The sequence below is a fragment of the Martes martes genome, assembly GCF_963455335.1.
Source record: "Martes martes genome assembly, chromosome: 8".
In the NCBI taxonomy this organism is placed as follows: Eukaryota; Metazoa; Chordata; class Mammalia; order Carnivora; family Mustelidae; genus Martes; species Martes martes.
This window is the reverse complement of record NC_137895.1, coordinates 15,755,016-15,776,718: the sequence shown is the minus strand read 5'-3', so window position 1 is coordinate 15,776,718 and position 21,703 is coordinate 15,755,016. Positions and strand designations below refer to the sequence as shown.

Sequence of the window (21,703 nt, the reverse complement as noted above, 5' to 3'; positions counted from 1 at the left end):
CCAGGCAGGAATGTACGTTAACTCTGCTGTTCCCAGGGACATTTCCAGAGCAGAGATCTGCTTTTACATGGAATGTGTCTTTGACAGGAGATGGCACTGAACACCTTAGCTTTCATTTTTTCTAGTCTCCGGGGACGTTGGTGAGTCTGTGTGATCTCCGAGCTAACAGCACTGGGGCACTTCAGGGTTTCCTTGTTAATTCTTGTCTGTTGCCAATAATGACGCCTCCATCCTCTCTGTGACAGCTTTCGAGGTTTCTGTACTGAGTTTTCCTAAAGTGAGAAAGGGCTTAACTTTATTGAGCCCCTGACGAGTACTTGGCAGTACGTCAGACACAGCTGGGTACCCACAGTGAGACCTTAAGGCATGTATAATTACGGGTTTTGTAGTATAAGGTAATGGTTAGGTGTAACCGCTGGTGTGTTTTGAGTCAAACTGTCATTCTTTAAAATTATTCTTTCACCTGCGGATGATTTTAAGTTCTATTTTTGTTGCTTGCGTGTGAACAGTGACTTTGTGGTTTTGGTTTACTGTTGTATCTTCAGAGCCCAGAATAGTGTCTGATAGTAGTTGCTCAATAAATAATTTTCAAATGATAATTGAAGCAAAAAAAAAAAATAAGTAAATGGTTAGGTTAGATTCGCGTTCAAACTCTGGCTTGGCCGCTTACTGGCTGTGTGATTTGGGACAAGTCATTGCCACGACTTTCATGAAGATACGGTGCTCGCATTGGGAGGTCATGTTCCAGCAGATGACATTAGTGTCACCTTGGGCTCACCTGCATTCTGCGGTGATTGAGACCCTGGCCGATGAGGAAGACCTGACAGGACACTGGGCACATGGACCAGCCAGGAGAGGGAATTCCATTAGCCAAAAAGAAGGCAGAGGCCTTAGCTCTTTTCATCCAGGCCTTTCTCTCTGGGCCCTGCTTCCCCCATCTATGAAATGAGATGATAATTCCTGTATATGAAGTAATTACAAGAGGAGGTATGGAGCAGTTTAGCTCAGTGGTACAAAATGGCGGTTCGCACAGTGGTAGTTACTGTAGCTGTAACAGAGAGAGAAACTGAGGCTCAGAAAGGGGTAAGTACGTGGTCACGTTCACAAACCAGTGAGACAGCGAGGCTCAGCAGTCAGGCCTCCTTGTCCTTTTCTCTGTATCGGATCCCCCGCTGACAGGAGGGGCTTCCTTGCTGCGGTTGGCCATAAGGGGGCTCAGGCCCTGATGCTTGCTCATTTCCAGACCCGCAGGAGAGGCTCCCCAGGGTACGGATGGGGAGACAGCACAGCCAGCGGGTGAACTTGGGGAGTCTGGAGAGGCCCCTAGAAACACAGAGTGAGTAGTTTGGGCAGGTGGGAGAGCACCGAGGCCGAGGGGGTTGAGGAAGAGTGGCAGTGCCTGTGGCGGAAGTAAGAAGGCCTTGTGTGCGATCGGCACGTCCGCCTTCCTCAGAGACTCTCGTCCATCGTCAGCACCCGAGGAGTCTCAGGGCAGCCTTCTGAAGCAGGGATTATTTAGCTGAACTGGAAACTGAGACATACCTACAGTGGGAGTTGGGGGTGGGGGACATTATTTTTTAAAGGAAAATATTAGAATTGGGAAAGACATGAAAACATGGCTCAGATTTTTTTTAAAGATGTGATTGATGGATGGATGGATTTTGAGAGAAGAGATCGCACGAGCATGGGGAGGAGAAGAGAATCCCAAGCAGACTCTGCAGGGGGGAGCCTGACGTGGGGCCTTGATCTCTGGACCCTGAGGTTGTGACCAATCTTGTTGTGACTGACGGACCCACCCAGGTGCCCCCCCCCCCGCCCCTGCTCAGATTTTTAAAGAAAAGAAGAAAAGTAAAGAGGCAAACTGGGGAGGGTGTTCTTTAGCAAGTACTGCAAGGAGAGTGAGTGGGGCTGTGGATTAGGGATCTCGTCCCAGTAAAGGGTTCAACTGAAGGAGGAAGCGATTCCCTCCCATCTTTGCAGAGAGCCAGGCCCAGGCTACCGAGAGTTGAGCGGATACTAAGTGGGCTGGTGTTTCTGAGCACCCCGGCCCCTGTGTGCAATGGGTACCCATCAGCTACAGGGACAAAGAGCATACAGTGGACACATCCTGAGGCCCGGGGTGTGGGGATAATGGCACCAAGACATTCACACTCCTCTCTGTCCTGGCCACGCGTCTGTGTAACCTGCACCTTCCCCATCTGCGCTGTTGTGATCGAATGAGATCATCCCCATAAATGACCAGGAGCCCAGCGCCGATGCTCCCAACAGCGAGCCGCCGTGCTGCCTGTGGTGAAGATGGTGGGAGGCCACGTTCCAGGACGTGTCATTACTGTCACCTCAGATTCACCTCCTCACGCTGTGCTTGAGACCCCAGCAGGTGAGGAAGAGCTGTGGGGACATGGGAACACCTGTGTCTTGGACCAGCTAGAGCAGTGGATCCAGTTAGATGGAAAGAGGGCAGAGTTCTTAGCTTTTCTCATCTTGCTGCCTCTGTCCTAAGCCACTCCGAATTCATTAGGCTCTTGCAGCGGCCTCCTACCTGGGGGACCTTGTTAAGTCTCAGTTTGCCTGGGACTGGCTTGCACATGTGGTCCTGGCAAAATCAATTCTCCAAAGTTTGGATAATAATCATGTGGTCTCCTGCTTCCCTTTCTCTGCCCTCTGAGGTTGTGTTCAGTAGCACCCGATGGAGCTGCCCACAGAATGGTTTCTGGTTTTGTTTTTTAAGAGATTTGTTTATTTGGGGCGCCTGGGTCACTTGGTTGTAGAGCCTTTTCACATGACGCTCCTTCCGCCAGAAACACTCCTCCCTCGCTGTTGACCTGGGGTGGCAACAAGATGCCTTCGGAGTCTGCAGCGGTCAGTTTAATGCCACCTCCTCCGAGAAGCTTCCCTGACTCACACATTAGATCAGACTCCCTTTTCTTTTCTCTTCCGTGGCTCTCTCAGGAGCCCCATCTCTACTATCCAACAGCTGACTCTTGTGCTAAACTCTAACCTTCCCCGAAGGCAGAAGCGGTGCCTGCCTGGTTTGCCGCTCTGCCCCTCCCGTGTCGCGCAGCGCCTGGCACGCGGTGCCCCACAGATGCCTCACCAACAGGCCGCGGGGTGAATGTGTGCACGGCCCCTAGCAGGCTACACTTTCTGAGCCTGTGCAGCTCACGTCACCTGCTTCGGGCCCCCCAACAGCTTCTTAGCACATTTGGGGGTAAATGTGGGGTTCTTCCTAGGGCCAGCAAGTGTCTACACGCATTCGGCCCTTCCTGCCTCTGACTTCGTTTCCTGCCGCTCTCACCCGTCCTCCCTCTCCCCGCCACACTGGTTTTCAGGCCCACTCCCTCCTCAGGTCTGTGCCCCTGCCCCAACATCGCCTCTTCCAACAGGCCCTCGGTGTCCCGCTACCTCAAACAGCTCCCCCGTCTCTCTTTATCTCATTCCGGGGCTTCATTTTCTTCCTAACGCTCCTTGTGTTCTGAAGTCATCTTGCACATTTGTTTCTGGGCATCACCACCACAGAATCCAAGCTCCCTGAGAGCAGGGACCTTGTCTGTGGTGTCCAGCACGAGAACCTACCTCAGTGCCAGGCAAACAGTTAGCGCTAAAGCAATGTTTGGTGAGCAAGGGAAGGAATACAGGCAGGGGCAAGGTGGGGTGGCCCCCTGGAGGCAGGGCAGGGGCCCCTTCCTGGAACCCAGCGGCCCCTGGGGCAGGGCCTGTGGTGTTGTCATGGCAACCCACTGACCTGTGCTGCCCCCCCTCCCCCAGAGGCCACAGCTGCCTGCCTCCTGGAGGCAGACTTTCCACGTGTTCCTGTGTGTCACTTCGGTGGGGAGCCCAGGGCAGAGGGAAACTGGGGCCGAGAGAGAGAATGATGAAGAGGAGATCACGCCCTGGTGCCGGGGAAGACAGGAGCAGGCCTTGTTGGCATGGTTCCACTGGTAATGGCTGCGCCTGGGGGAGGGGAGGAGGGGGCGGGGATACCCTGACACCTCCCGGACCTGGGGTCTGGCCCTCCCTTGGCAGCTGGGAGTGTGACGTGTCAACTTTTTGATGTAACATTTCTAGAGCCGTGAGTTCCTAAAATAGGCCCTAGCACAGGGCTCTGAAAGACTGTTGATATAAAGAGTATGAATAACGCCTTCTATTAAAACCCGGTGACAGTTTGTAAGTCAGGCAGCATTTTCTTCAGGTGTTGCATAAGTCAAGAACTCCCTGTTCTCATCCAGTTCCTCAGAAACAAAGCTCGTCGTGTCACTCCCCCACTGCTCAAGAATGATAGCTGGCTCCCAGCTGCCTGTAGGCTTCTCGGTCTGGTGGGTGAGGCCTTGGCAATCTGCTCCTCCCAGACTCTCCCACCTCCACCCCCCCGGCCCCCGCCCCTGATCCCAGGTCAGTAGGCTTGTCGCCTTTCCCAGAACCCACTTTGTGCTCTTGTCTGTGACATGGCCCTCCTGGCCTCTTCTGTCTGGCCGGGGCTGAATCCTTTAAGGACCGGGTGAAATGCCACCTCCCGTACGAAGGCCGACACGGAAGCTTCTCTGTGCTTCCGTGGCATGGTATTAGAGTAACAGACTACTCCCGGTTACCTGCCAGCTTCTCGAGGCCGTGTGTCCCAGTGAGAGCACACCAGCCTCAAAGGGAGCCAGACCTGACCCTGGCGTGGCCACCAGCTAGCTGCCTGCCTTTACCCAGCGTCTCTGAGTCTCCAGTGCCTCCTCCCGAGTCAGAATCATTCAGGTCTCTGTTTCAGAGTGTCGTGAGGAGGAAAAGGGAGACATGTGGCGCAGGGTGACTGGTGTGGGGGGAGAAAGGTCAGCAAATGCTGGGCGTGGCCTTTACTGACTGTCCTCGTCACTCGGCTGTGAGCTCCTGGTGGACAGAGACCATGCTTTCCTCGTCTTTCCATGGCCCACAAAGCCACACCTGCTAAGCGCTTCACCTGTATTATTTCAGTTAATCTGCGGGAAACCTGGAAGGTAGGGCTTTTGGAAGCTTCAGGAATCGTCCTGGTGTTACACAGCAAGTAAGCGGCAGGGCTGGGGTTTGAAATCCAGTTGTTCTACCTCCAAACCCCACATTCTCCCTGGACTGCCTCTGTCTGCTCTTTGATCTTGCACTGTCTCCCCCTTGGTCACTCCATCAGTGAGTGATCAGCCACAGCGCATTCTTGCCATCCTTCCATCCGTGATCACCAGCCACCCAGGATCTCACCTCAGGGCCTTGGCCTCTCCGGGCCTCTCCCTGTGGACCTTTGGAAGACTTACACCCTCCCTGCACTCAGTTGCACTCAGTCTCTGTTCAGATGCCACTACTTCTCAGAGGCCTTCCCGGGGGAGGACCCCTTCTCCCTCATCCTGTTCTTTCGTCTTACTTGACTTCTTCACAACCCACCACTAGCAGCCGAGAGCCCGACACGCGGCCAGGTGCCTGCAGATGACGCATGGCAAAGATGGTCAAGGTTATTAGACTTACATGTTTAAGGCGGGGAAAATAAATAATAAAACAAGAATAAGTAAACAAGGTATTCTCGGGTCCTGAGACCCTGGGTCCTCCAAAGATCTCTTGCTGCAATATATTGGCCCCCGGTTAAAATGTAGGTGTCGTCTCTTCTGTTGCAACTTTACACTGAAGGCACTTGGTAATGACCTGCAAAATGCACGAGTGGATGGATGGCTAGCCTAAGATCACTGTCTGTGCCCGGTATGATGTGGCAGGCAGAAGCAGCATAGGCTTTGGAGATGGAAGTTCTGGGATTGAATTCTGGCTTTGATCCCTCTGACTGTGTGACCTTGGACCAGCCACTGCGATGGTCTAGACCCCAGTTTCCTTATGTTTAAAGTGGGATGAATTTCAATCTCATGAGGTACACCGGGAAGCTCAGATCACGTTCTTCTGTCAGTGTGCCCTGTGAACGTCAAGGATTACCTGGCTTTGGGCCACCATCTCTGTTGGGTCCTCCCGCCAGATCAATACCTGTTCCCGAAGCTGCTCTAAGCCTTGGACACGCCATTTCCCTGATGCAGTTACTTCCTGGTTGCTCTTTGCTGCTGCACAGGGACCCAGCCTTCTAGAAAACCCAATCTAAAGTGGGAAGGCTTGAAGATCTGCCTCCGAGGAGTGCAGGTTAAACTCCTCGGAAAGTAAGAATCTACAAGCGTGGTTGGTGTCTTCCTTCGTGCCGGTGACCCCAGATGAGTCACGAGAGTGATGCTTTGCAGCCTAGAATCCCAACTCACAGCTGTCCGTACATCCTGTGGGACACTTAGAGCACACGGGGTCCTTACTCAAAGATCAGATAATTTATTTTTATAGATCAAGAATGAGGCAGTGGGGAACAGGGAGTTAGCCAAGTGTGAGCTGAACTCTCTTTGTCCCATGCCCAGGTCAGGGCGCAGATACGGCAGCACTGACCACAGCCTGCCTTCTCTTGGAACTTTTGCTTCAAGCCTCAGTTTTCATGTCTGTTAGTAGAGATCTGAAAACATACCGCATACTGTTATTCTGAGATCCCTGTAATGTAAGCCACATTTGTGAAAATATCTTGCATAGTACCCGGCACACAGTGGGAACTTATCGTTATTCTTCAAAAAAAAAAAGGAATGCACTGAACAACACGTTTATTGTGTCACAGCCATGGGGTGGGGCATAGTGCAAGCTACTGGGTACAAGGTGGACAGAAAGGACAGGCTTCCTGCACTCGTGAGGATGGGGAGTAGCATCTTCCCGGCTTTCTAGTGACAACTGCAGGCCAGAAGCCAGTCTTCCTCATGTCTGTGTCACTCACAGCTTTTATTAAAGCTGCTTCTTCCAGAAGGCACAATAGAGACACTCGTTGAATGCTGCTTTCTTTATTTGAAAAATCACCTTTGACGTACCATTTCGTGCCTTCTGTGGTAAAAAAAAGAAAAGATTAGGAAATTCTGTAGACATACGGATCTGTTTATATGCTGTGCATTCTTTGATACCACGTGTGTCAGTGACGTGACATTTCTCAGGACGATGCTATCGGAGCAACTTCAGACCAGGTGCTAGTGAGAGTCGAAAGAAATAGAATAACATGGACTTCATTCTGAAGATATTTAGGATCTAAACAGAAGGGCCTGCTATGTGTAGCCAAGGCTGGCAAATAAATACATGAATGAATTTAACAAAAAACAGTAGTAGGTACGTAGACTTTCAGCGAAAGTCCGAATGCCAGGCAGACTGTGCTCAGTGTTGCAGTGTTGGTACCGTGTGCTGGGGACCGTAGAGGACACAGGAGGAGAAGAGCTCAGCCCACCCTTGGAGAGAGCATTTTGGTCATAATCTAAGTCTAAATGACAGTCCTGCCTCTTATTAGCAGGGTGACTTCAGTCAAGTCACCTAATTTTACTGAGCCTTAATATTCTTGATAACACCTACTTCAAGCTCATTACGAGGATTAAGTATGCTGGTTTATGTAATGTATTTGCGTAATGCTTGGCCCATAAAGAGCCAATGGACAAAGACCTTTATTATTATTATTAAATCACATAATCTTCAAGTAAATAAGTTAGATGAACACAGCACTTTATTAGAAACGCAATATTCCTGTCGCTCTGGTTGAGTAATTCTTGATCTTTGTAAGACCAAAATTCATTGTTAATAGTTTTCAAGTAGATGAAGTTTCCTGCAGGTGACCTAAAGAGAGGCCTTGCAATCATGTGGAGCAACCCGACTTAGGGGGCATCGGCTGCAGATGCCGCTGTTGAGAGACCCGCCGGGGGGGAGGAGGACGAAGGTCAACGAGCACCTGTGGATCCAAGGCCTGTGGCCCGTTTAGCTGTCCCAGTGACATCTGATGTGAGACCTCTGAATGCTCTGAGAACTCTAGATGTCCAGAACAGCAGATACTTCTGCCATATTTGGCACTGCTGGGACCATGGTCTGGACCCTCCGGAGTGCATCCTGGATGCTACAGGTGCAAGTGGCTGTTGATGAGCCAGAAGGCAGCCTGATGCAGGTGAACTGGATGACGCGGAAGTGGGAAGGGCTCCCTCCGGGCCAGAGCAGAAATGGGCGGGGGTACTTTGACCAGAAAGATGGAACCGCGGCGGCTGTCTTCTGATCTGTGCCGTGTGCATGAGAGCCCACCCTACTCTGTGCTGCCCCGGGGAGAAGAGTAGCAGGGTGGCTCCCGGCACAGGCCATGGGGTCGGAGAGACCTGAGTGGGTGCTGTGGGCGGAGCGAACGGTTACTTGGTGAGCTTTCTTCTTTCCTTCCGGCACTTCCAGTCCCCTCTCTCTCCTCATCACCCTGCTCTCATTTCTCTCCAGTGTTGGGCAACCTGGTGGGGGGAGCACAGCCCTCTGGAAAGTTCTTCCTTGACTTGAGCTCTTGTGGGCTAGTTTTGCGCTCTCTTGGCCTTGGGTGTTCAGAGCCATCTCCCTTCCAGAATGTTAGCATGAGTTCTTCAGAGAGTGCCCCGCCAACCACTGGGGCTTCTCACCTGTAGGAACTGGCCCTTTTGAGGACTCCAATGTTAACAGGCCTGATCTTTTTTTTTTTTTAAAGATTTTATTTATTTCTTTGACAGACAGAGATCACAAGCAGGCAGAGAGGCAGGCGGTGGGGGCGGGGGGGGGAAGCAGGCTCCCCACTGAGCAGAGAGCCCGACGCGGGGCTCGATCCCAGGACCCTGAGATCATGACCTGAGCCAAGGGCAGAGGCTTAACCCACTGAGCCACCCAGGCACCCCAACAGGCCTGATCTTGACACAGACGAATGGGTGAGAGGGAGAGTATTTCTCTTAGTTCCCTGTGTCTGGTGAAAAGGGTGTATGTGTGTGTGTGTGTGTGTGTACACGTGTGTGCACGTTCATGTGTGTGTCCATACGCATGTGAGAGTCGCTAGGTGTGACTAGCTAGGAAGACCAGGGCAGGCTCGAGAAACAACAGCAGTCGCTCTCACCGGGGTGCTCTGGTGGAGGAAGGGGCTACGGATTTCAGGAGCTGCCATCCCAAACCAGCCGCACCTGCCGCCAAGGAAAACGGGCCAGAACTCGAGGGGATTAGAAGATCCGAGTGGAGATATTCTAGAGCGTCCTGAAAAGAATTCTGGAGATTTGTACCCCGAAGCATCTTTGGAAGCAATGCGATGACAAACACCCACCTTGTGTCATCACACCTTTGACAGCCTCACAAGCCACTTGTTTCTGCATTGCACAGTTGGTGTCTGGCAACGAGTGGCATTTTAATGTTTTGAATTTCTCTGCCACTCAGTGTTTCCTCAGAAATACCAGCTTTCCATTTCCTCTTAACAAGCTGGCTCCTGTTCCTCCCCTTGGATATTTCCCCCTACTTATTTACAATTTAGGGAGCAGCTTTTAAAAGAGCAGTTTGTTGGGACATAAAATGGAAAACAAAACCCCAGCATTTCTCCCTGCTGTTTGCATTTGCTTGTTCCCTGTCCCCCCACCCCTGCCCCCACCCCCACCCCACGGTTGCCAGCATGCCTCCTTTCTGGAATATGTCACCTACAGTGTTAACTCATGATCTTGTCCTTGGCTCTTTGAATTACAAGGAGTCAAATGACTTAAATCTCATGCTTTCTAGGAAGAAAAATGGAGATTAAAATCTTCTGGGAGTTGTCAGAATTCTGTGAGATGACATATGCAAAGTGCCTGGCAGATTAGAATAGGTGCTCAGTTAATGACAGCTCCTAAATTCTAAAGACAACACGGTATGGAGGGGACTGCCCCCTGCAGAAACACAAAGCTGTAGTCAGCTCTGCTCTAACACCATATAGGCATTCCCCCAAATCACTACGTTCTACAAAACAACATGATAGAAACCAGTTTACTAGAAAAATAAGTGAGGGGCATAACACTCAAAAGCTCTTTCAGTGACACGTTAAAAAAAATAGGAGTCTAATAAAGATGACAGCAGAGTTTTGCTCACGTTAATTCAGTGTTTAAGAGGTGCAGAAATACAACTAAGCCTGGCATTTCACCTTGGAAAAGACCTGAAGTCTGATTTGGAAGTGGATGTCCGAAAGGCTGTCACTTGTGAGTTACGGTTAAGTGGTAGAAGGTGGCTTATCCAGGCATGTGTGGCTCATAACACGCATGGTGAGCTCAAGTAGCTGGTAGATGTCTCGGGCGTGAGCACGTGGGATTTTTGCATATTCCTGTGGCTGGGGGTTTGGTTGAGCTATGTGTGGTTTTCTGCATTCGCCTGATGCTTCTTAGGGAAGAAATGAGTGTTAGCAAACATAAAGTTTGCTGTCTGCTCAGGTAATTTCCTAATGTATTACCTGCATGGGAGCACATGCTTATTTTCAAAACAATTGTTGTAGGAGAACTGACTGCAGTTAGCAGATGTCGTTGAATGAATGAAGGAGGGAGCACTAGCTGGTCTACCCAATAGACTAAACATCTTGCTACATTGTGGAAAGTACTTTTGTAGACTTTGGAATTTGATTAAGAAAACAGAGTCTTTTGGATTTTGAAAGCACTACATAGCTGTTATATAGCTTTTAAATATCTCCTCCCACAGTGGTTTTGGGCCTATGCTTGGAAGCGCTCCTTGGGCAGGGGGTGGGGGGTGTGGCCAGGAGGGTCACCAGGCAAAGGGAAGGGAGCTGCCAAGTTCTCTGCCTTCCTCCTCCAGTTCATCCAGAACCCTCAGGTTATATCTGTTTTCCTTTTTGTTTTTCGCTTGAATAAAGGGTTCTGCTGCTAATTTATCCATAAACCACCACCAGTGGTTTAGTAGACCAAACTTTGTTTTACAAATGACTTCTCCATGCAAAGAAAGATAATCCTCAGTTGGTACTATTGGGATGTGACTACTCCAGAAATAGTAGAATCTGACCGAGAAATACTCAAGGGGGCTTCAGTCACCGTTGTGTCTCCTCCACAGTGGCACCCGGGGGGCTTCGTGGAAAGCCCAGGTTCAGCCGGGGCAGGTCTCAGATGAAAACCAATGGGCAGTTGAGTCGAATGTGTTTATGATGTTCCTGCCTCTTCACAAACACCAATAGCAATTCTGCAATCCTGTGATTTTCTTTCCTCTTTCTCTCTTTCTTTCTGTTTTGTTTTTTGTTTTTTTTGTTTTTTTTAGAGAGCTGGATTGAAAGATGTCTCAATGAAAGTGAGAACAAACGTTATTCCAGCCACACATCTCTGGGGAATGTTTCTAATGATGAAAGTAAGTGCTTGAAATTCCTTCTTCCACCATGTCCTAGACACGGCCAGTGTCCTCATGGGAGGGATGGTGTTTCTCGAATGCTAGGCTGGGGTAAGTCACCTGGGGCAAGAGATTCTGAAACCATTTATGGAATACACTAGCCCCCTACCCCGGGATATTCTGCGCTGGGGAGTGCAGTGCAGTCAGGTAAACACAGAAACGAGCCACAGCAAACACCTGCTATTTACACATTCATATTGTCTGAGTCCCCAAAGACCATGTTACAGTGACACTCCAGTTGGGCAAATGTGGACCCTGAATGGGAAAGGCCATTCTCTGTGTCCCTGTAGATGGCAGGATTAAATCAGTGTGTCATGGGATCGTTGTTTCAGAGTCAGCAATGTCCTCGCTCTTTGAAAGTAAAGATTCCTCCCAGATCTTGGACTAGAGATTTGGGAGTTAATAGGAAGATATAAACTGCTGTGTTTACACCTTTCCCTGGCTTATGTCAGATTGGGTCTTCTGGGGACCTCATATTAAGAGAGAAGACTGATGGGGGCTTGTTTTTGCCCCCTAAACACTGAAAAAGGGGGTCAGCTCATCATAAATGTAATTTCCAGCAGGGACAGAGTGCCTTTCTCCCTTGACTGGTAAAGTACATCGCCTTAGTGGAGCTTTCTCAGAGCATGGCCCAGGGACCGTCTGCTCCACAATCCCCAGCAGTGTTTGCTGGACATGCCAAACAGCTTTCTTCCAGGTTCCTTCTGGCATTGTCATTCTATCATCATGATTTTGCATCATTTTATAAAATTGAGATGAATTGAACATAAAGTTTATAAACCTTATGTGAATGGTCTGATGAATATCTTTTGTTCTCTCATTTTGCATCTACTTATGTAAATACCACCCAGAAAAGAGGCAGAATGTTTCTAGAACTTTGGGAGGTTCCTTTGTGTCTTATCCCTGTTAATAACCACCATCCTGAATTTTATCACTATCGTTTGAGTTTGCCCGTTTTTGAAGCATTATATAAATGGACTTATAGAGTCTGTATTCTTTGGTATATAGCTCCTTTCACTCAATGTAGTATCTGTGAGATGCAGCCACCTGTTGTATGTAGCCGTACTTTTTCATTGCTGTATAGTATTCCACTGTGGGCATATGCAATTTACACATCCATTTAAATGTTGATGGTACATAAATTGTCTCAAGTTTTTAGTTATTTCTTAAGCATCTCTGAGCATTCTTTGTCTTATTGTGCTAGCATATATATAACATAAAATTGGCCATTTTAATCATTGTAAGTGTACAATTTGATGGCATATTAAATACTTTCATCCGTCACCACCATCCATCTCCAAAACTTTTTTCATTTTCCCAAACTTAAACTCTAACAGTAACTCCCCATTCCCGCCACCCCCGTCCCATCTCCCAGTCCCTGGCTACTACTATTCTACTTTCTGCCTCTATGAATTTGACTATATAAGTAGAATCATATAACATTTGTTTTTGTGTAACTGACGTACTTCACTTAGCATAGTATCTTCAGGGTTCATCCATGTTTTAGCGTGTATCAGGAATTTCCTTCCTTTAAAGGCTGGATGACATTCCATTTTATGTGTATACCCCATTTGGTTTATCCATTCATCCTTCGATAGGCATTAGGGTTGTTTCTACCTTTTGGCTCTTGTGAATAATGCTGCTATGAACACAAATATGCAAATATCTGCTCAAGTTCCTGCCTTCAGTTCTTTCGACTGTATACCCAGGAGTGGAATTTCTGGAATGTGTGATAATTCTATTTTCAATATTTCGAGGAATCACCATACCATTTTCCATACCAGCTGCACCATTTTATGTTCTCACCAGCAAAGCACAAGGGTTCCAGTAGTTCCATATTCTTGCCAATATTTGTTATGTTGTGTGTGTTTTTTAAAGTAATAACCATCCTAATGCATGTAAAGTGGCATCTCATGATTTTCATTTGTACTTCACTAGTGATTTTTGGTTTGAGCATCTTTTCATGTCCTTATTCATCATTCACATATCTTTCTTGGAGAAATGTTTGTTCAAGTCTTTTTACCACTTTTAAATTGAATTGTTTATTTTTTGTTGTTATTGAATTGTTGGATTTCTTTATATATTTTACATACAAACCCCTTATCAGATATATGATTTGCAAAAATTTTTTTCCATTCCATGGGTTGCCTTTTACTCTGTTGGTTGAGTCCGTTGACACACAGAATTCTTATTTTGATGTAGCCCAGTGTATCTGTTTTTCTTTTGTTGCCTGTGTTTTTGGTGTTATATCCAAGAAACCATTGCCAAACCCAACACCAGGAAGCTTTTCCTCTATGAGAGTTTTATAGTTTTATCTCCCATGTTTAGGTATTTGACCTATTTTTAGTTAATTTTTTTAAATTTATTTATTTGACAGACAGAGATCACAAGTAGGCAGAGAGGCAGGCAGAGAGAGAGGGGGAAGCAGGCTCCCTGCCGAGCAGAGAGCCCGACACGGGGCTTGATCCCAGGACCCTGGGATCATGACCTGAGCTGAAGGCAGAGGCTTTAACCCACTGAGCCACCCAGGTGCCCCTGAGTTAATTTTTATGCGCAGCATAAGATAAGGGTCCAAATGCAATTTTTTTTTTTTTTTTGCATGTGGATATCCAGTTTTCCGGTTTTTCCAGTTTTCTTTATTGAAAAGACTGTTCTTTCTTCATTGAATGGTCTCAACACCCTTGTTAAAAATCATTTAACCATACTGTGAGGGTCTATTCCTGGTCTCTCTGTTCTATTCTATTCTATTGGTCTGTATGTCTATCCTTATGCCAATGTCACACTATTTTGATTACTGTAGCTTTGCACTAAGGGGTGTGTGTGTGTGTGTGTGTGTGTGTGTGTGTGTGTTGCATGTGATCATCTTGTCCAGCTGCTCTGACTAAGCCTTCCAGGACTATGTTAAATAAAGTGACAGAAGTGAGCGTCCTTGTCTTGTTCCTGATGTTAGAGGAAAACCTTTCCGTCTTTCACCATTGAATATGATGTTAGCTGTGAGTTATTTGTATGGGCTTTTAGTGTGTTGAGATAGTTTTCTCCTATTTCTATTTTGTTGGGTGTTTTATCATGAAAAGGTGTTAAATTTTGCCGAACACTTTTTTCATACCCATTGAGATGACTATGTGGCTATTCTGTTAGTATAGTGTACACACTGATTGATTTTCCTATGTTGAACCATCCTTGCATTTGGGGAATAAAAAACCACACCTGGTCATGGTGTACAGTCCTTTAACACACTGTTGAATTCTGTTTCCTAGATTTTATTGAGGACTTTTGCATTAATATTCATGAGGGCTATTGATCGGGAGCTTTCTTTTCTTGTAGTGTCTTTGTCTGGACTTGGTATCAGGGTAATGCTGGCTTCATAGAATGAGTTGGAAAGTGTTCCCTCCTCTTGCGTTTTTTGGAAGAGTTTGAGAAGGATTAGTGAACATTCTTGTAGATACTGCTTTTGTGATCTGCCTGCTCACATCCTTTGCCTGTTGATTTCTTTTTAAGTTGTGCTGTTTGTCTTTTCCTTAATGATTTGTAAGGGTTGTTTTTATATTCTCAGGAGGAGGTATTTGTCAGATAAAAGTATTGCAAACATCTCTGAGTTTGTAGTCTGCCTTTCATTCTCTTAGTGGTATTTTTTTTGGTGAACGGGAGTTCTTAATTCGAATAACATCCCGTTTATCAGTGTTTTTCTTTTGTAGTTAGTGCCTTTTGTTTTGCATTAAGAAATCTTTGCCTACCTCTGGGTCATTAAGATAGTTTTCATATTATTATCTAAAAGTTTTATTATTTTGCCTTTTACTTTTATATCAGAAGTCAATCTGGAATTTTTGTATATGGTGTGAGGGAGGAGTCAACAACAAAAAATAAAAAATTTTATTTTTAATTTTTGACTGAGAGAGCACCTTTTGTTGGAAAGAATCCTTTACCCACTGGCTGTAAATCAGGAGACTGTACACATGTGGATCTGTCTTGACCTTTATTCTGAACCATTTGGTCTGTTTTTCTGTTTTGGGATCATAGGATTCTTTAAGATCTTTTTGGTTAATTTAAATTATTAACATTTCCATACAAATTTTAGAACCAGTTTGTCAATTGGCACAAAAATCCGCAGGATTTTGATTGAGATGACACTGATTCTATAATCAGTTTGGGAAGAATGGACATCAACATCAAATTTCCTGTCTATGTGTGTGGCCTCACACCTCCATGTATTAAATGGCCTTTAATTTCTCTCAGCAGTATTTCATAGATTTTAGTGTAGAGGTTTTGTGCATCTTTCATTAGATTTATTCCTAGGTAATTGATGTTTTTCAGTGTGCTTGTAAGTAGTCGCATTTACAATTTTTTTCTCATTGTTTGTTGCTAGCATATGAAAATGCAGTTGATTTCTTCGATCATAACCATATCCAGCTGCTTTGCTAAATTTGCTTATTAATTATGAGTTTGCTTTTAAAATGTTTTCAATGGACATAATCATGTCATCTGAGAATAGTGAGAGTTTTCCATCTTCTTTTATAGTCTGTATGTTATTATTTTTCTGTGCTTTAGAGACCTTAGTGCAATGTTGAGTTGAACTGGTGATAGCAGACACGCTTTCCTGTTCCTGACCTAAGGAGGAAAAGCATTTTGTGTTCCAGCATTGAATGTCAGGCTTACTGTGGATTTTGTTTGCAGGTATTCCTGATCAAATCCCTGGTTTGCCGAGAGATTTTTCTTGAACGTATGTTGACCTTCATTAAATGTTTTTCTGCCTCTGTTGAGATTATTGTAGTTTCTCTCCTTTATTCTATTAATATGGTGTATTATATGGATTAAATTTTGAAAGTTAAGCCAATCTTCCATTCCTGGCATAAATGGCACTTGGTCAGATATATTTTTTTTAATCTATTTCTAGGTTGCATTACTTGTTTTGTTAAGAATCTTGGTACCTATTATTTATAAGATTTTATTGCCTTCTGATTTTTCTTTCTTATGATTCCCTTCTCAGGTTCTGTATGACTACAGGCCTTCTAAAAAGAGGCGGGAGTTTCTTCTTTTTTGTTTCTTCTGAAGAGTTTGTGTAAGAGTGACACTACTTCTTTCTTAAACGTTAGGAAGAATTCAGCATCAAAGTCCTCTAGGTTTGGAGTTTTCTTTAAGGATTTTTTTTTTCTTGATTTGTTACTTTTAAGGAATTAATTTCATCTAAATTTTCAAATTTCTTTATATGACACGGTTTAAACTTTCCTTCTGTTACTTTTCCTCATGTATTTAGCACCTAGAGTGATGGCTCCCTCTCATTTCTGATATCGACAATCTGTTTTCCTCAATCAGTTCTGCCAGAGTTTATCAATTTTATTAGTCTTTTCAAAGACGCAACTCTTAGCCTTACTGTTTTTCTCAACTGAAATCTTTTTAAAATTTCATTTATTTCTACTCCTCTTCTGTATATTGCTTCTTTTCTTCTACTTTGTTTGAGTTTTGTCTTTTTCTAGCTTTTGAGACAGACTCTTAGATCATGGAATCTAACCTTTTCCAAGACAGGCATTTAAAGTTACAGATTTGCCTTTAAGAACTGCTTATGTATATCACATAATTTTTCTGATGTCATACTTTCATTATCATTCAGTTAAACTCTTGTTCCAATTTCTACTGTGATTTCTCCTTTTTCTTCGGGCTTACTTAGAAATCTGTTGCTTTGTTTTCCAAACATTTGGTTATTTCCTAGTTATCTAGTTATTGGCTTCTATTATAATTCCATCTTGGTCAGAGAACATATTCTCTCTGATTTCAATCTTTGAAATTGTCTAGACTTGCTTTTTGTCCTGACAGATGGTCTCTTTGGCAAATGCCCACGTACACTTGTGAAGACTGTGTATTCAGCAGATAATGGATGAAATCAGTTAGATCAAGTAGGTAATGGTATATCTTTTTTCATCTTCCTATTTCTAACCTTTCTGAATTGAATATTAAAGTTTTTAATATGTGTTTTTAAACCAGTCTGATCATCTGTAACTTAAATTGTAATATTTACATCATTTAAATGTAATGCACTTAAATTAAATTACATTGTTGGGTTTAAATCAACAAACTTACTATTTAACTTAATTTGTCCCTTCTGTCTTTATTCCTTTATTACTTCCTTTTTTGCTTTTTTGGGAGGGATGATCCAGTTTAAGATTTTTTTTCTTTGATGTTTTCCTCTGCTGACTTTCCAATGACAGATTCTTTTTGAGTGGTCCTCTCAGGTCCACCTCACATTACCCTTTCTCTCCTTTCCAGCCCAGTCATGCATATGCTCACACGTGAATCCTATTTAGCTCCTTCCCACCCTCTGTACTATTGCCTTAATGTATTTTACTTCTAAGTGTTTCAAGCCCCATAAGATGTTATTATTATTGTTTTAAACGGTCAACATTTCTTTCTATTTATTCACATATTTACCCTTTTCAGGGCTCTTGATTCATGCCAGTGAGTGCTTCCACCTGGGACCATTTTTACTTCAAGCCAAATAAACTCCTTTAATAGTTTGGGTAGTGCAGTGTCAGGTAGTGGAGAGCATGAAAAACATCTTTATTTCACCTGTATTTTTTGAAGGATATTTTTGCTGGATATAGAATTCTAGGTTGTTAAGATCTCCCCCCACCCTGCTTTCAATACCTTTAAGTTGTCCTCCCATTGTCTTCTGGCTTTCAAAAGTTAGTCTTCAGATTTATTTTTACCCCTTTGAATGCAATATGTCTTTTTGTCTCCAGCTGCCTGAAAGATTCTTTTCTTTGTCTTCAGTTTTCAGCACTTTGACTACAAGGTACATAGATATGGTTTTCTTATATTCTTTCCTCTTGGGGTTCACTGAACTTCGCTGTTCACTGAACAACTGGATTGTTGTTCATCAAATTGGTAAAATTCTTGACCATTGGCTCTTCAAATAGTTTTCCTGCCCCATTCTGTCTTACCTGCTTCTGGGACTGTAGTTATAGGACTAGACCTTTGACTGTACCTCCTATGTTTCTTAATCTCTGCTTTGATTTGTCCATTTTTCTCTCTTTGTACCTCAGTTTGGTGTTTTCTATTGACTTCCTAAACTTCCAGTTCTCAAATCTCATTTTCTGTTTTGTCCAGCCTGGTAATAAGCCTATCCAAGTGATCTTAATTTCAGATTTTCTTCTGTGGTAGATATCTGTTTGATTTTTCTTTTTTTCCCCAAATCTCAGTTGATATTCCCTGTTTTTCATCTGTGTTGTCCATCATTTCCTCTATTTTGACCATCTTTTCCTCTGTCCCCTTAAGCATATTAACCATAGTTATTTTAAAGTCCCTGTCTGGTAACTGTAATATTTGAGTCGTCTCTGGATTAACTTCTAAGACCTGTTTTCTTCCTTTGGATTTCAGGGTTTGGGTCCTGTTTTTCAGGACGCCTTATAGTTTTTTATTTGATGCGGATATTATGGATGCAAAGCGAGAGAGGCTTTGGGTGAATTATGTTAACTTCCTCTGAAGGGTGTTAAATTTTGTTCTAGCAGGTAGTTAGAGAACCAGCAGGTCTCCTCAATCCTGTCAAATCTTGATTAAATCTGATTTGTTTTAGTCTTGTCTATGCTCCTAGGATGGGGTCTCTACTCCAAGCTCACAGCTAAAAGTTCTGGGTCCACAGCTAAAAGCTCTGGGTGTTTACTAAGTTCCTTCTTCCTCATCCAGCTTGAACTCTAGCCTCTGACTCCCCACTAGTCAGTGATCAGTTGATCAGTTCTTCAGCCTCTAAGCTGATGTGTTCTCCTTGGTTTTTTGGCTTCTTACTCTCTGCATGAGTCAGTGGGCTTAAGATTTAACGGGAATTCAAATGAAGATATGTTTCATTCTCTGAGGCTCTTCTCTCTGGAACATGGTTCCTTAGATCTAAGTCACTTTGTCATTCTGAACTCTGATTTCAGCCCAACAGACCATACTGTTGCTTGGGTTCTGTTTCCCAGGGCAGCAGTTGAGAAGCATCCTCGGGGAAAATCCGGGGTGAACATGGAAGGTACATCCTGTGCTGCCTTTCTCTCAAGGCCTGTGGTTCCTCTAGTCCTGTCTGCATTGACTGTTGTCTGATGTCTTCAAAGCTGTCTAGCTTTTACAGTTATTTTGGTGAATGAGTTAAACCATTGCGAGCGATCTCACCATGGAGAGACCAGGAGTCTGGTTGTCATTAGTTTTAGACAGGGAAATTTAGACTCGAATTGGTGAAGGAACTTTCTACAACTGCACAGCGAGTCAGTGCCAGTGCTATGTCTAGAATGGGGCCACCTGACTCCTATCTGGATAAAAGAACAAAGAAGTTGCTGTCCACATGTTGTTTTCATTTTTGAAACACAAAGATTACATTAAAAAATATATCTCCTGGCCATGAGTTATGTGTATATATATTTTTGGAAAATCTAGGAAAAAATAGAGGAGGAAGAAAACTAATTGCCTCTAGTTTCACTGTCCAGAGGCAACCACTCCTGACGTCCTTCTAGTCTTTATTCCTTAGCATGTATTTTTAAGCAAACTTTTATATATGTATATGTTTATAGTTACAGGTATATATGGTTGTCATTTACTGAGCTACAAGTGCTCTAAGTCTATGACCTCATTCAAATCTCGTAATGGTCTTAGGAAGTATCTTATAATGAGCTTCCTCTTAGACGTTTGAACACTGAGGCTCAAAGGCCCAACAGTACATAGCTGTAAGTGGTAGGGCTAGGATTTGAACTTGGGTCTGTCCATCTGCTTTGAACATCAGTCATTTTGTCTTTGCACTATTCTGTCTCTCAGAAGGCAGTGCTTCAAAGGCTTGCTGTTGACAATTTCATAGCTTGTTCACAAGAAAATGAGACCAGAGCTAAGAGTACTCATCACCCCTTTTCAGTGGCTGAAGGATAGACCAGCTTTTGTCTGTGCCTTGTCACATTTTCTACTCAACTGGAGGCTCCATGAGGTCAGATATGTTGTGGGGTTCACTGTTGGAATACCAGGGTCTGGTACATAGAGAGGGGCTCAGGAGATAGTTAAAGTTTTAAAAAACAGAGAAAAAAAACCCCAGATCTAATATTTTAAGAATGCTTTGGGTGGTGAGAAACCTCTCAGTGGTTTATCATCTTATGTAACTAAAAGATGGGAGGTTGGAGATTCCAGGGTTTATTTATTTAACAGCTCAGCATCATTCAGGACCCAGACTCTGTGTGTCTTTCTACTAAGTCCTCCAAGATTGTTGGCTTTTGTCCTCATATTAGAACCTCATGGTCACAAAATAGCTGCTTTAGAGAATAGGCATCCAGTACATATTCAGGACAGGTGGATGGAGAAAGGGCAAGCACCAGTTAGCTTTCCTCTTACGTGTCTTCCTCTTATCAGAAAACGCCAAAATCTTTCCCAGGAGCCCCCAGCAGACTTTCCTTAACATTCTTTGTGTTGAGAATGTTATCATCTGTAGCTGACAGGGAGGGTAGGTGACTGAAAATTTGTCAGAAGAACAGAAAAGAATAGAATTACTCTTAATGGTTGCACCACCCCAGGCCAAATCCAGCCTGCCTCCTGTGTTCTACAGCCCAGGTCCTAGGATGTTTTTATTTTTGTTTTGTTTTTAATTTTTAAGGAGTAGAGAAAAAAGGAAGAAGTCTATGTGACAGACATCATCTGTGGCCCCCAAAAGCCCAAAACATTCACTATCTGGCTCTTTACAGAAACAGTTTGCCAACCCTATCTTGGACAAATCAGGATTTTTCCTCTGGGGCTGTCCCTTCACTGCCCTGAATAAACCTGGGGTTTTATTAGCAAGCAGGAAAAATAAAATGCAAGATTGGATATTGAGTGGCTAGTGAAAGGGTCTGCCATAGCGTTTATCTCCGAACCAGGCCAAGAAGGTAGAAATGCCTTCCCAGGGTGATGGGAGAGAAGTTAACGTTCCACCGCTAAGAAAGATTTCTTCCACTGGTCTGAGTAATGGTGGACATCAGCACTGGGAGTCCTGGTGAAAATGATATGGAGTGGGAGAATAATCCGTTTATTAGCCTAGAATTGAAAAAACTGAGGCCCGGAGAAGGGAAGTTATTTGTTCCAAATCATACTCTCAGGTAGTGCTAGAGTCAGTACAGCTACCCACGTCTTGACTCTTGTGCAGTGCTCTCTTCCTACTGCGCCCTTTTTAGCTGACAGGGTTTTAATCGATCAACAAGAGCTTTAGTGAGCAGGAGGAAATGGGACATGAAACATTTTGATGGAATGCAGTTGGGAAGAAAACCCCAGATCAGGGAGGTCAAGCCTCAAGTGCCTGATGAGTGAGAGGCTGAACAGGAGTGGATGGGTTGGTTATTCGCCATAACTCAGGTCTTACAAATACCCATTTCCAACCTGAACAAATTGTATTTTCTCTCGAGCAGATATTAGTGGATTTTTATGTTTCTGATGGCATATTCACCAGCAAAGAGGAAGACTTTGAATGTAAAGCATTATCAGGTCAGGACTGATTGGAGTATCATGTCCAGTGAGGAGAGCCCAG

The 21,703-nt window shown here is 44.6% G+C and overlaps 1 protein-coding gene across 2 annotated transcripts in view; it reads left to right on the top strand.

Annotated features, from left to right (window-relative positions):
• RFX4 (regulatory factor X4) overlaps positions 1 to 21,703 on the top strand; it is a gene marked incomplete at both ends in the record, with an annotated part of 157,596 nt that overhangs the window by 15,218 nt on the left and 120,675 nt on the right. Inside the window, 2 exons of one of the 2 annotated variants that reach the window (XM_080810750.1) lie at positions 3,869 to 3,938; positions 11,083 to 11,169. In XM_080810750.1, the coding sequence (XP_080666876.1) occupies positions 3,869 to 3,938; positions 11,083 to 11,169 (157 nt within the window). Of the gene's footprint in view, positions 1 to 3,868; positions 3,939 to 11,082; positions 11,170 to 21,703 lie in introns of those variants that run through there. The other variant, XM_080810751.1, reaches the window with a different exon arrangement.